A 15,697-nucleotide genomic window follows, 5' to 3' on the forward strand; every position below is an offset into this window, starting at 1 on the left:
GTTAAAAATTAATCTACTTATTTGTTTAATAATTTTTTCAGGTGGATTAGGCAGAATAGTTGCATTATATTGTAGTTTTGAAATACATAATGTGTTAATTATCTCTTTTTTCCCAAAAATTGTCAACTTTCTCTTTTCCCATGAATCTAATGTTTTAGAAATTTTATCAATTTTATCTTGCCAATTTTTTTCTAAACATATTTCTTTGTTGTGTCCTATGTATATACCTAAAGTTTTTACTGGTCCATCTGTTACCTTTATATTATCTATTCTATTACATGAATTTTTTAAGGGCCCTAGTAACATACATTCCGATTTATCAATGTTCAGATTTGGCCCAGCTACTTTAGAAAATTTATTTATTACTTGAACAACATGTTTTACAGATTCTATGTCTTGAAGTGGATTCTTTGAATCGTCTGCATGTTGTAACATTTTGATCTCATTGTTATTATTTATTTTGAAACCCTGTATATCTTCCGAAGACTTAACACGTATAGCTAGTATTTCAACTGTAACTATAAATAATAAAGCGGATATTGGACAACCTTGTCGTATACCTCTAGTCATGTTACATGTTCTGGATATAAAACCGTTATTTTTAATTTAATTTAGAATCCAGGGACTTGCAGGAAACTCTTTTGCAACAAGAGGCCACAAATTATAATCTAGGACCGAAATATATTTCTCGGAGTTTATATTTCCTTCTACTTCAGTCAAAGTTCCAACACCATTAAAAGATAAACACCCCCAGAACATAGCCGATATGCCGGAGCGGGGCGAATGACTACTATATTGTCCAAGACAATCGGGTTGAAATCTTTCTCCAGGTTTTCTCCAGACGTAAATTTTTCTATCCTTTCCTAAAACAACTTTCATCTCATCACTAAAAATGACCTGACTCCAGTTTTCCTCCACTGTCCACCCTAATTTGGATCGACACCACAAAACACGGTTTTGACGATTTGGTTTCGAGATTGTTATTTTCTTTGAAACGGAGCATCTTTGATATTTCTGTTCTTTTAATCTCCTTCTTACAGTTCTATTAGACACTTTCTGTGGTACAGATTCATTAAATTTATCAGTTAAATCTGACAGAGTCTGTCGACGATTTTTCTTTACCAACCTTGACAAGACGCGATCACCTCTTTTGCCCACGAATCGTTTTCTTCCCGGTCTTTCTCTGTTTTCCACGGAACCCCTTTCAGCATTTCGTTTTACAATCTTCTGTATGGAATTTGGACTTATTCCGATAATTTCCGAAATTTTCCGGCTACTAAAACCACTCTCATTCAATTTAATTATCGTCTGCTTTTGCTCGAGTGAAAGGTCTTTCCCCCTCGGAGCCATTTTGATTTACGTATGTTATGGTACTAAAAATAAATCTACGGAACTTCCTATGTGTGTGACGTCAGATATGACGTTCATGTATGGATGTGTGTAGTTGTCATTATTTTTTATCATATTACAATCGATAAAATGAAGAGGAAAAACATTGTATGCTAATTTTAATTTTAACGGCGTCCATTTTGCGTACTGTATTATGGCCAGGTACTGTATGTCTAGTATCCTTATGTATTACTAGTAATCCGGAATTGTTGTTTATGTACGTGTTTGGTTTGTAGAGTATGTAAGTGTGTGCAATAAAATGATAAGAAGTCCGTGCATTGGAACATGTGGGTTGTTCTTTGAAACTAAGTGAAGTACTCATGTAGTACATGTAACTTGATTAAGCAAGATATCACAGTATGGTGAAACAGTACTTGTAAAATGGTTTCAACCCTGGATAGCAGAAACGTGGGTATTTCTGACTTTAAAGCAATGAATTTCTGAAATAAATAATTCGTGTCGTACGTCATTTCGTTGCTTTTTTCGAGAGCGAAAATAACAATATTTATTCCAAGAAGATGAATACGTCTAAGGTTACAAAATATCTGAATTTTATGCGAATAGCATTCTATTTCTTTTCTTATGAAGACAGATCTAAGAGACTTTCATGTTCATGTATATATGTAAGTAAGCAAAAACTTATATGATATTGTAAATTGTTAAGTGTAATAGTTATAATAATAAAATGTGTTATACACAACTCAGTTTCTAGAAACTATACACATGTACGTAAACACTTGATTTATCACAATTATCTTCATGTTACTTTTGAACTATAAAGAATCAACAAGTATTCTGAGTATTACATCAACAATAGTAATTACCCTACTAGCAAGTGTAATCTGTTTCCTTTAAAAATTATAAAGGTCGTAATTTCCTTTCAAATCTTTGAGGCAGAACATGATATAAACTTTATTTTGAAACTCATCAAGACAGATTAACGGTAAAAAAAAGCCCCAGCTCAATATCGGCAAGCGTTTAGACAAACAGTTCCGAAAAGCAAGTTGGAAATCTTCCCCTTAAAAATTGAAAAATGCTGTAATACGTCAAAAATCATCCAAGTGCAATGAAATGCATTTTTGATCTGTTAGTCATCAAAGTACACTCCCATACCAAAAATCAACTCAATATCTACAATCGTTTAGAAAAAAGTGTTGATGTTACATGTATCAAGTGGGACAGACTGACAGACAAACAAGGAGGAAACCTAAAGCGCCCCCCCCCCCCGCTTTCACCGGAAAGGAACTGAAAACTATAAACACTACCAGTTCTAAGGAGACTGCTTCAAATTATAATAATATTACAAACATATGTTAGTGCCGTCGAATACATGTGTGATAAAGTGTCATTCTTTTCTTTTTGAAGCCTCTTACAAGCTGCATCCTGCTAAAAAACAATTACACATTTTTTCTTAATTGTTTACAATTCACTTCTATAATTCTGTATTTATTCACACTGTTCTGAGTCCTACATAAAAACAATCTATCAAAACATGTAAATCATGTGAAAACACATCATTTGAAATTTTGAAAAAAATTATATCTTAAACTCCGACATTTACTAACAAATGAAATTGATTCTACATGTATTATCTTGTAATTTATCAACAACTTATATTATGACTTATTAAGTACATGTACATGTATAAACATTTTTTGCTCTTATTTATATGCACGTACATTTTTATAGTGCAAAAAGTTCACAGGTATACTCAACCATATGAATTATTCAATGTTGGACCATGTACATGTAGCTCTTATTATTCATGTGTCCTGCTTTTATAGGCATAATAAAGGCATACTACAAGGCTGTTCTGTAAAACCTTTATTTTCTTTATTTCTATTTCACACCCAGGAAATAAAACCCAATAAAAGAACGGTGTCTGGAAACTAAAACATTAAAAAGAAAGCTAGCTAAGTACAGATAGAGCGATTGTCCATGTTTGCACGTTGCTAAATTTCCATAAACCTATTTACTTTGATATTTGTACATAAAGAGAATCGGTAAATGTTTAAAATATCCAAGAGTTTGTTTTCATTATTAGAAAATGGGTTTTGGTTTAGTCCAAGCCAGATACTGTGACAAAGAAATAAGATCAATAAATAACATTTAGAAAAGGAAAGCAATATGTTTAAAGCAAAGATTTATACCAATAAACTCACGCTAGCTTTATACCCTGAAATCAATTCCATTGATTTACTCTAATGGTTAGTTAATACTTGACGTTTTAATTTTTATAAGGTTGTTTTAACCTTCACCGAATGGATAAAATGCTTCGAAATAATTGCAAACTCTACATAGGTCTTTCTGTCCGGTGTTTCATCGTTTTATAGCTTATGATGTTTGTAGGATTAGTAGACAGACATTTTATAATGTGGTTATGCTTGAACAATTTGATAGCTAAAAGTTTGGAAACTACAAATACCTGTTTTAATCCAAATGTAAATTACAAGACTGGTAAAAAACTTGGTGTATCTCGCATTAAACGTTTTCGAGATATAGGACCAAACTCATGCTACATGGAATGCCATAGACACGGTAATTGTCTCTCATTAAATTATAATTGGAGGCAACTTATCTGCAATTTACTAAGACAAAAGCCGACAGAGGGCATGCTCCTGGAAGACGATGAGGATTTTATCTATATGGAAATTCCTGGTATTGTAAGTATAAACAAGATAAACACGAATATATATATATATATATATATATATATATATATATATATATATATATATATATATATATATATATATATATATATATATATATATATATATATATATATATATATATATATATATATATATATATATATATATATATATATATATATATATATATATATATATATAGATATATATATATATATATTCATTCTTATATATGTTTATTAATACATTTTTAAAGCAAAGTGAAAGGCTCTATGAAACACTTTTTAAATAAGCAGCACTAATTACACAAAGTGTGCATTATAATTATATTTGAAATCATATCAAACCTGGGAATGAAAACATTGCTCCCAGATACTGACTTAGATGAATTGTAACAATTACATTACTGTCTTTCAAAAATCCTGTTCGTATGAAAATCCCCTGTCACAGCATTTCCACAGCCACCTACAGCATATCCACAACATGCCACGGTATGTCTCCTCTGTGTCTAGAGTAATTCTCAGTAGGTCATTGTATACAAGTATATCCCCAGCACAGTGCAGTTATATACCGTAGTCCCCATTATTCCTTCTGTTATCCCAAGTATGCCATAGTATTTGCCCAGTATGCCCCTTTATTATAGGTGAAATTGGGGAAATACACTATGTTGCAGGGCATAAAACAGAGTTTTTACAGTAAATGGTATTCATAGTTAAAACTAAAATAATTCGTAAGAATAATTCATGGATTTTTTTTTCATATTTCTAGATTAAACATTATTAAAACTGTTATAATTTGCAAATGAGTACCATGTATGTGTATTTACAATAAAATTAATGTTCATAGGATAAATAGGATCACTTAGCAGTTCATACATTAATATGTGAAATAAATAATAATTGATGAATGAATAGATAAAAATATTTATTAAATTATAAAATATAAATGAATAAATAAAGAAACTCTAACAAATTCCAGTCCAAAGAGAATGGATGGTTGATTACCAGATTGCGGGTCTGTTGTGTATAAAGGACATGGTCAGATGCGTTTAGAAAGACTGCATTTTATGTACAATTGCCAATGCTAATTCCTTTTAATAAAATAACTCATTTATGGAATTTCTCATTCTCTGACATTTCTATGTACTGTCACAAACCAAACTCACAGTTATTGTTATATCGCAGCATTTCAATAAACCGCCTTCATTCTCCATTTTAATAAACGACAAAACACTTATGTATGTTGCACTTTGCCACTTATGTGACTTTAAGTATTGAAATAATTGTGATTAATTACGTAATAATTGATAAAGAAATCCATAAAATTATTAATTTGCTACTATCATCTGTCTAAAAAAATCATGACAAAATGAAGCCGAAATGTGAATATGATTGATAAGTAAGCATTGATTTATACATGATATATGGTGTAAATTATTACATAATATATAAAAACATTCTTCTTGTGGTCTGAAACCGCAAACTACCTAAAACAAATTCAAACGAAGAAAAGAAAACACAGACAAAATTGGACTACATCAAAAAAGGCAAAGGTGGAGGGGTGGAGGCAGCTTATGATAATTTGAAGCTATCCAACACACATGTACTTTCCAAGGCGTCCTTAAAGAAACTGAAAAGCGACGTTATCTGAACGACCATGTCTAGATTTTTCCCTCGCACGATTTCCATTGGGTGTTTACCAAATGTTTTCATGTCCAAGAATCACTTACATTTGCCTCTCCTAATTTGGCAACGCCAAAAAATTCCAAGGATAATGCAAGTGCGATAACTCTTTCTATACGCAGTGAATTCCAATGTACATAAAATATTTTAAGTAAACTTAAAATTCATTTATGAACAATTGCCAGTGCGAATTCCTTTTAATAAAATAACTCAGTTATGGAATTTCTCATTCTCTAACATTTCTGTGTACTGTCACGAACCAAACTCAAGTTATTGTTATATCGCAGCATTTCAATAAACCGCCTTCACTCTCCATTTTAATAAACGACAAAACACTTAGGTATGTTGCACTTTGCCACTAATGTGACTTTAATTAGATGCGTTTAGAAAAGCTGCATTTTATTTCTGGAATATCTTTAAACTTAGTCGTATCAGATATTATATATATGTTTTTTTATATCGTGCAAAAATTTTGAGGTTCTTTATTGAACTGCAGACTTTGTGTATTAAAATTTAAAAAAAAATGATTAAATCATATATTTATCTAAATGGCAAGCTTTGCACAGAAAACATAATTAAGTGTAAAAAGTAAAACGCGTTTTTAACGGCATAACGTAAACTATATTGTATCAAGTTTCCCGAATATAACTGACAAATATTAGTAATGCAAGCATTGTGCTTTACAAGGAAAACACTATTAGACTTTTACATAGTCAGTGCTTTGGATAGAAAGTCGGTGTTTTGACGGCAGATACTTGAAGTTCAAGCATAGTTGATCCTTTTAATCATGAAAAACTATTGCATTTCATTACTAAGTCTGTTTAAAAATGTGGCTTAAATAAATGTTTTATTTAGATCCTGTTCAAATGTTACGTCCATCTCCCCTTGATTGAAAGAGTGAGTCAACTTATTCACCAAGCTAAAACACTAACATAAGAGATGTTCTAAAAGTGCCGGAAAAGTAATTCCAGACACACAGAAATTAAAAAATGCCAGAAATCTAAGCATAATGAAATGAGGCAGTTTATAAATTCTGTTAATAACTCAAGATTACGTGACATATATTTTGAAATGCCAAAGTGAATCCGATTAATTAATTAATTAATTTTTGTGTAAACCAAACTTAAAAAAAATGAACGGACAGGCAGTTATCACTTTGCTCTCTTAATTTGCAGATTCTTTCTAGGTTAATGCAAATCGAAATGCTCAGATATTTGAAGAAAAAGTTTCTGATAAAAATATTTCTTGTCGCTATTTATCTATTCACCACAGAACTAACAATTAATTCATAAGAATATTTGTATACAAATGTGCAGGTGCCTTTCCATCCCACCATAGAAAGAGTCTTCATAAAGCATCTTCGAATACGTGTTACATTCAAGTTTAATTTTGTAATTTACACATTTAAACCATGCATTCATGAATCTTATTGGAAAGTGAACAATGATGTTAAATATAAATTTGAAAAAAAAGTCACTCTCTATTTTGCACTAAACGTTGTCTTTACAAGGCTGAGAAGCTGTACACAAAACCATCACAAAAGACTTTTATTGCATGTTCATACCGGTTTCAAATTTTCACTTACGTTTAACTCTCATCATTATTTTGATTATGTTAAGATCAAATAAGGAGATAACGAACAGTGATCAAGCTCAAAAGTCAAAAGTCCATAGAAAAAAATATAAATCAGGAGCAGTGCAAACATGGACCTCTAAAACGGTAGAGGCAGGATCCGGTGCCATGAAGGAATAAGCATCCTCTGCTGACCGGTCACAATTAACTTGATTTTTTTTCATCGACATCCTACTGCATGTTATATACAGAAATATGTCTGTTGTTACATTGTTGCTATACAATAATCATTATACTACAATCCTAAATACTTGGGGGCGGTGGGGGGGGGGGGCTTTCAAACGTTTTTTTTGCAGTGTGTTCAAACTCTGTCTGGTTGTTGCATTTCAAATATTCAACATTTTATTTGATTGACAATTATCCCCCCTCCCCCCCCCCCCGAAAAAAGTTTCTTTTAGATAGCTATATTTTATTGATACGACAATTTCAAAATAAGGAAATAAAGAAATAAATGAATAGATAAATAAATTATAGTAAACATATACCTGTCTGCAGTAATATGCACAGTAGCTTTTGAAATTATTATCGTCGCAAAACTCACAAGCAGATGAGAGTGATAATCGATTTGATTCACCCGAAGGTTACAGACGATGGAAATATTGACATGATAAAAAAAATTCAGAATGCATTGAGTACACATAAGCTGACTTAAGAAACTCAATGGAACACAAAAATTGGTCATTGTTCATTACGTATAACGTAATCAATATCATATTTCAACCTTAACCTGCGATCAGGTTCCAGGCCACATAATTAAGATGAGCTCATTTTTCCACAATAAACTCATTTTGTAAAAGTGAGACTGAGATTAAAAGTGAGGTTGTCTAAGTTTTTTTGGCCAGGATACAAAACAATGACACATAATTAAGTAAATACCCATACCCTCAGTTCCTTTCAACACATACTACATGTTCTTTTTACTTAAAAAATACAATTGCAGCCATATGTAAGACTAAGAATCCAGTTTTAAAATTCATAGTAAAAATACTTTGATTTCTTATTATAAAATCTTTGATTTATTTAAGGAAAAAATTATGATACTATAGAAAACTTTAGTTAACTTAATTTTTTGTAAGCGAAACCTTCTTTATACTTTAAACCTCCCCATCTGTGTTATGGCATTTAAATTCAACAATAAAAACGTTATAAGAAAAATACATATCGAATGTAAATATATAAATTAAAGAGCCTTTCGCCCCCCCTCCCCCCCCTCAAAAAAAAAAAAAAAAAAAAAAAAAAAAAAAAAAAATACAGGTTTTAAATCTTTTTTTTAAGTCTATATTTTTCAACATTGATGTTGTTGACAAAGTCTCAGTACAATTAAAACATGGTGTAAATTAACACATGACAATTATATTTCTTTCTTTTACACAACTAAATACTATATTATGTCGGAATAGCAATGAATTATATAAAAGAGTTTAAAAAATTGAAAAACAAAAAGCTTCGGAAAGACGACAAACTTTTGTCACGCTAGATTACTTGTTTAAATTAATTCTAATTTATTTTAAAGTTTTACTTTGCACTACATATGTAGACTTTTCGATGTAAATATTTTGTGACTTTTTCATTAATTGCTTTTTCAGAGTACAAGCATTGTAATTAAAATATAATCATTTTAATAGTTAAAAATAAAAAAAAAATATATACCACTTCTGGTTGTGTAGACAGATCAAAGCGAGAAGAAATGTGGTGAAGTTACTTGCAACTACTATTCAACTTGTATACATACATTATACAGCAGTGTATGCATTGAAACAGGTATGTGATGAAATGATATAAACGGTGATTATTTCTAATTTTTTCTGATATTTAAAGCTTTTCGTATTTTTAAGCAAAACATAGATTTTATAGTATTTCGTATCTTTAAGCAAAAGTGGATTTTATAGTTTTATAATGAATGTCGAAATCATTCTTAAGAGTTAATGCTAACACCTCTTCCCTTTTTGGCCTAGACACTTGAATGTGCTTTATTCCTTTAAACATCTTCATTTCTAAACATCATGATGAATATAAAAAACATAATGAAAGACATTTCCACTGCATTTCCAGTAGAAAAGAAAATCACGTTTTGACTTAAATTTCATAATTCAACTTTACTATAAACTATTACCAGAAATTACTGTAATGTGTGCGTGTGTGTCAATGTGCAATGACTAAAATGGCATTGGTGTAATGAACCTTTTTTCTATTTTACCCAAATCATCCTTATGCAGCCGTTTATAACAAAATACTCGACAAATTTTTGAATCAGTTTGGAATCTATTTACTATTTAAAGGTCGTTCTTCTCAAAATATTTTAAGCCTTCCTCTTTAATTTTCATTCAAGATCTGAAAAAGACATCAATGCGCTCGGCAATCTTTAGAATACACCAATGTATTTTGTTTCAAATAAATTAACCTCACCATTTGATATTGAAAACAGTTAAGTGTAACACCAAATAGCAAGTCTCTCCAAACAGATTTTATTATGACTCTCGGAATTGATCATGATACTCTTTTGCAACATACATATGCAACATACACCGATATTATTAAAGTGTACATGTTTCTATTAATGATCACGTTTACTGTGACGTCATATTGTTATCACAGACTCTGTATAGTCAGAATATATGGATGTTTCCCTTCTTCTATAGTGGCCCCGCCGTACCTATCTGAATATGATTTAAACAAAGTTTGATAGGATTCACCTTTATCTACTCCAGTGATTCTTGAGAGGAAGCTTTTCAAATGTCCCAATCCTATTTATTCTTGATCTTCTCATCAGGCATTGTGGAAAAAATAGCTTAAAAAAAAAATCGGCCGAAAGGTTCTGTAGATAGGTTCTCGAAAATGTTTAAAGATATGAAACGGATTTTCAGGCGACATACAACCTATTTTCAGAAAAGCTCACTTAAATCTTATGGGCTTCAAAAATACCATCATAATCATGAACATATCTTTGTAACGAGTGCATTAATTTAAAGCATGAACTTTAGGCAAAAAGTTAAGTGCTCTCAATATCCATTGCAATATAATGCATTTTTATATAAATACGATTCATATGTTTAATTTAATAGGAAATATGTTTTAGATCAAAACACTTTTCTTTCAATAATGTTTGAGAGATATTTCTTTCACTATTTTTATACATGTAAAAGAAAAATATTGGAAGCAACCAATATAAGTTAGTTTTATTAACATTTTATCTTATAATCTGAAATTTGATAATTTGAAAGCCATTATTCTAATACCAAGGTGTAATTGTTCATATTTACTTTCGTTGTCTTATTTTGATTAAACCAACTATGAAATTGATTTAAATGACATTTGTGTGTATATTCATGAGTAGAAGTATACACGGAGAAACTCATGCTCAAGTAACGTCATAACGAGGGTACGTAGACGTTAATGAAAATATAACTGTGAAGGACATCGATGAATTTAAACCTTGAGTGTATTTTTGGTGTCTTTATACATATAGGCATAATTTTCATGGAAGTGTTATTCGCGCTACATGTAGTATTCCTGCGTGAATAGTCTGTAAAACAAACAACTCACTCAAAACTAAAACATTTCTTATGTGTTTGTTTCATATTTCTTTGAATCGCTTTTTATGGGATCTTATTTGAACACAATCATTTTTATTATATCTATTCAGTTTTCTAGGCGTAAATGCCTTTCAAAAAAAAAAAAAAAAAAAAAAAAAATAAAAAAAAAAAAAAAAAATAAAAATAAAAATAAGGAACTCATAGAAGTCATTGTAATATATATATTTGTTTTTACAATATTTTGTCTAGAATGTACAGAGCGAATTCCAGACTTGAAGAATGGAAAACTAGTGACGCGTTTACGTTCTCCTCATACAGCTATATTTGGATGTAACCCCGGTTACACAGCTGTGGGTTCTGTAAATACCATTTACTGCGCACCGGGAGGAAAATGGGGATCCTTATCTTATAGCTGTATGGAACCAAGTAAGTATATGACTGTTTATTTAGGGGGATTAGAAGTTATTCTTTACATCGAGTAAAGCTTTTTATCGAAAATCTAAGAAAGCGAAAATTTATCTGAATTTTTCGGTACTCTTTTATTTCATCTGGATTTTCAAAAAAGTACCTCCATTTCAATAAAATTAACATTGAATCAATTCACTTCTGATCATCTAAAATCTCTTAGAAAGACAAAATAGGGGAAAAAAAATTGAAGTTTTCCATTTGATTTAGTCCATGGAAGTTATAGTCCATGGGGAGGCTGGACATCGTGTACAAAATCTTGTGACACTGGGTCCTACACCAGGAGCAGAGCATGTAACAACCCAGCACCAAAGTACGGAGGGAATAACTGTCAGGGGAATTCAACAGAAACTACGGACTGTAACATACAAAATTGCCCAAGTAAGCTATACATTACACTAGCCCTATATCAATGTAGGATAATCAGTTAACTTCAAATATGACATTGTGTTTATGGGGGTATTAGAAGTATTATCTTACATCGAGGTTTATGTTTTTTAGAGGTTGTCTAATTCTATACTGAAACGCAAAAGAAACGCAACAAGCAGTAATCTACAAATATTTGAACCTTTTAACTAATGACTTTCAAAACTGATTACAGTTAAGTTAAACTCGATTTAAAAGCGTCAAAGATTTGATAACAATGTTAAATGATTACCTTTTAACTTTAGAAAGTAACACATGACTGTTAAAACACCCCCCCCCCCTTCTCAGCCATTCAATTATAGCGTGGAAGACTGCCATGCACAACAATTGCAGCTTGATTTCCACGATGCAATAAGTTCATCAATCTCGGGATCTGAGCGAAAAAAATATTCTTTGCCATTTTTAAATGTCCGTTTTTCAGATAATGAAGTCGAATTTTCTCTAACCTAGCGCAGTGTAGTAACACTTGGACTTCCGGTCCACGGACTATCATTCATGCTAATGATACGCATGAGCCTGTTGAGGCGTGTTGTCGTGCATTTTTGCATCTGCAATTCTCCATCACCTTTATTTTCAGATTTTCCAGCTAGAGCACTTGAAATGCGTACTTAAGTCATTTTCAGGAAGCCTTGGCATCTCTTCCGGAAACGAAAGGAGAATTTATTTTGCGAAATATTGCTGAATTACTTGTGTTAAACAGATACAAACCTTTAAAAACCCCATATTTTTGTCAAATGTTTTGTTAAATATGCAATTTTTGATTTCTGTTCAGCGGGCTCAAACTTAACTTCCGGTTATGGCATGAAAATCATTCAACCGTTAAATTATCGAAACTTACAATGTTGAAGATATCCGTACTTTTTAGAAAAAAAATTATATCCTTTATATGATTTTCCCCTCTAAAATAGGATGTTGCGTTTCTTTTGCGTGTCAGTATATAAATAGCTTACTACTAATTTAATCTGACATTGTAGCAAAGATCTAAAATTGTGGTAAGCCATATTTTCATATTCAACATAAAAACAGGAAAGTGGTCAATGTATTTTAAGAAATATAAGGAGGCTGGGGGGTCAACAAATTAACCAACAGATATAACTTAATTTTTTAGATATGATATCATAAGCTGTCAACTATCATTTGACAAACAAAAATTTCATACATTTTAGTTTTAAAATTTGATCATTTTTGTATATCTTTATATGGAGCTCTTCTTCTAAAGGAAATCAATATAGTCTGAAAATGGCCACAACCACATAGCCCTCTTAAAGCAGATTACAAGAAGAAATACTAAGAAGTAACCACTGCCTTTTTTTGGTGTAAATTGCTTTGCATTTCTAAATTAATATAATATAGGAGACTCTAAATGATTTAAATGTAGAATTAGAGTATGCACAGTGCAGGACGATTAAAACTCATTTTGTTCCGTGGAAATCGCATAACAATAGCTTGTTTAAGGGCATTGAGGTACCCAAAGTGCTGAATTGGCAAATATTCATCTTTATCTAATTTTTTCTTAATATAAAAGATAAGCAAAATTGCCATTCATGTATTTATTAGAGGTATTTTTTGTTAATTTTCCAAGAAATACAATATTTCCGAATACATCAAAGGCTTTGAATACTCCTGCTCAATTTGAATCAAGAGGAATTGTGACCTTTGAAGGAACATGTTCTATTATTTCTTTCTAAAAAAAAGAATTTTTCGATAAAGCTTTATATCAAAAATCTAAAAAAAAAAAAAAAAAAAAAAAAAAAAAAAAAAAAAAAAAAGCGGAAATTTATCTAAATTTTCCGTACTCTCTTGTTTCAACCGGATTTTAAAGAAGTACCTTCATTACAATTGAATTAAAATTGAACCAATTCAGTTCTGACTGTATTTTCTATCTAATATCTCTTAGAAAGAATAAAAACAAATGAAGTTTTCCATTTTATTCAGTTCATGGAGGTTATAGTGCTTGGGGAGGCTGGACATCGTGTACAAAATCCTGTGACACTGGGTCACGCACTAGGAGCAGATCATGTAACAACCCAGCACCAATGAACGGAGGGAACAACTGTCAGGGGAAATCAACAGAAACTGCGGACTGCAACATTCAAGATTGCTCGGGCTCGGGTAAGCTATAAGCTATTCATTACACTTAGCCCCATATCTATGTAGGGCGATCTAGTATACATCAAATAAGGCATCGTGTGACGATTGGTTAATAGAAGTCATTCAATCAAATACCTACAATTAAAGAACAAAATGCTTTGAATTCTTTGTTGTTAATACGGGAATTAATGTTGCAGAAAAATGCAAAACCAGTGTCAACGAATCATGTAATTTTTTCTGCAATAGCCGCAACATTAATTCTCTTACTAACAAACAAAGACATTTAACTGTTTATACTTATATCTTGTCAAATAATAACTTAAAGTCGTATTTAGTAGATGAAATAGTGAATTAATGATATGTACCTCATTGTACGTTTCATTGATGAAATAGCCACTGCTCCAGAAATCTGTAGAGGTGATAGGCTAAGTGGTGTTTATTGACTTATAGTTTCTTATAAAATAAAAAGAGATACTAGTAATATTCAGTGGATGTAAATATATATAATTTAAACAAACTTTTGGCCTAACGTGAATTTGAGATAAGAATTAAATTAATATTCCTTTATTATCCAAAGAAATAATGACACCTTGGTCAACACAAGTATCGACCTACAGTATACGATAATGTCGATATTTTGAACAAAGATGATAAATTGGTTCAATTCCGAATTTCTGAAAAAAAAAAGACTTCTGAAATTGTGGACCACTGTTTTGATTTTACCATAGCGCAAAGCAAGAACAAATATTTCATGTTTGAAACATTTACGAATTAGATTATTTTTGTATTGTGAAGAATTCTTAAGGTGAAAGCATTGCAAGTCAGTACATTCAAAGCCGTCGATGTACTTTTCTATTCATGACTTCATGACGTCAGCTCTCCTAAATAATCATTCCTATATACTTAATAATCTCCTCCTGTTCATACAGAAACATAAATCTAAGTGATATTTATAATTATTGTTTATTTGGTTTATATTTCCTTTAAAATTTAAGTGACTTTTTTATATTATGATGCATGAGAGAGAGAGAGAGAGAGAGAGAGAGAGAGAGAGAGAGAGAGGGGATCAGGGTACATATTGAGTGTTTTTGCCCTTTTTATAGCATGATTCATATTCTTTACTGGATTTTTGAGATTGTTCACAGTTCATTTTTTTAACATTCAAAGGAAATGGTGACTAAAACCAAAAGGGCCTAAATTAACGATTCCTACAATTACATGTATATCAAAACCTGGTCCTGGGGCAATTAAACCTAAATGAGCTAACTTTTGATCTCTGTTTCACTTTTACGAAATAATTATGCATAAGGAAAAAGTGAGACTGAGATCAAAATTGAGCTCATCTAAGTTTTATGTTATTCCCAAGAAGGGTACCGCAAAGTGGAGAATCCCCTCAAAAAGAGGATATCTTTAAATCAAGAGAGCATTCGACATCGATATCGATACAAATGACGTCACTTTTGTTTCGCACAGGATATAACACACTCATAAACAAACATACACACACACAATTGTCTTACTACATGTATGTCCCCTCCATCTCCGTTGCCAGGGGATAATAAAACGTGCCATGTGTAAATTCTACAAAACATTAATGCATTTTGTTTTCTGTATTTTCTAGGATGGTGGGGTGGAAGGAGAAAATGAAATGCTTTTGATGACCTCGTGTAAAATCTTCCTGGTTAGGATGCTGAGGTTTTTCATTTTACAACAGAATCTATAGAAGTCGTTCTCCTAACATGGCCAAACTAAAAAAGATCAATAGCATGCAATTATGATATGTTTTGAACCAAATGCGTACATTGAATTCATAACAACACAAATT

The 15,697-nt window shown here is 31.2% G+C and overlaps 1 protein-coding gene across 1 annotated transcript; it reads left to right on the plus strand.

Annotated features, from left to right (window-relative positions):
- Nucleotides 1–3,761: 3,761 nt before the first annotated feature.
- LOC133203974 (coadhesin-like) lies at nucleotides 3,762–13,904 on the plus strand. The gene is made up of 5 exons (XM_061339763.1): nucleotides 3,762–4,052; nucleotides 9,025–9,118; nucleotides 11,140–11,316; nucleotides 11,566–11,736; nucleotides 13,717–13,904. The coding sequence occupies exons 1-5, from the start codon at nucleotides 3,762–3,764 to the stop codon at nucleotides 13,902–13,904; spliced, it is 921 nt and encodes a 306-aa protein (XP_061195747.1).
- Nucleotides 13,905–15,697: the final 1,793 nt, after the last annotated feature.

The sequence above is a fragment of the Saccostrea echinata genome, unplaced genomic scaffold (genome assembly GCF_033153115.1).
Source record: "Saccostrea echinata isolate AGI-Se365-2 ecotype Australia unplaced genomic scaffold, CSIRO_AGI_Sech_v1 ptg000052l, whole genome shotgun sequence".
In the NCBI taxonomy this organism is placed as follows: domain Eukaryota; kingdom Metazoa; phylum Mollusca; class Bivalvia; order Ostreida; family Ostreidae; genus Saccostrea; species Saccostrea echinata.

What these genes read in the sequence shown, in the direction of transcription:
- LOC133203974 (XM_061339763.1), top strand. Translation starts at nt 3,762, where the DNA reads ATGTGGTTATGCTTGAACAATTTGATAGCTAAAAGTTTGGAAACTACA. An exon ending in ATATGGAAATTCCTGGTATT is followed by an intron (nt 4,053 to 9,024) that starts GTAAGTATAAAC and finishes CTGGTTGTGTAG; the next exon opens with ACAGATCAAAGCGAGAAGAA. An exon ending in CAGTGTATGCATTGAAACAG is followed by an intron (nt 9,119 to 11,139) that starts GTATGTGATGAA and finishes TATTTTGTCTAG; the next exon opens with AATGTACAGAGCGAATTCCA.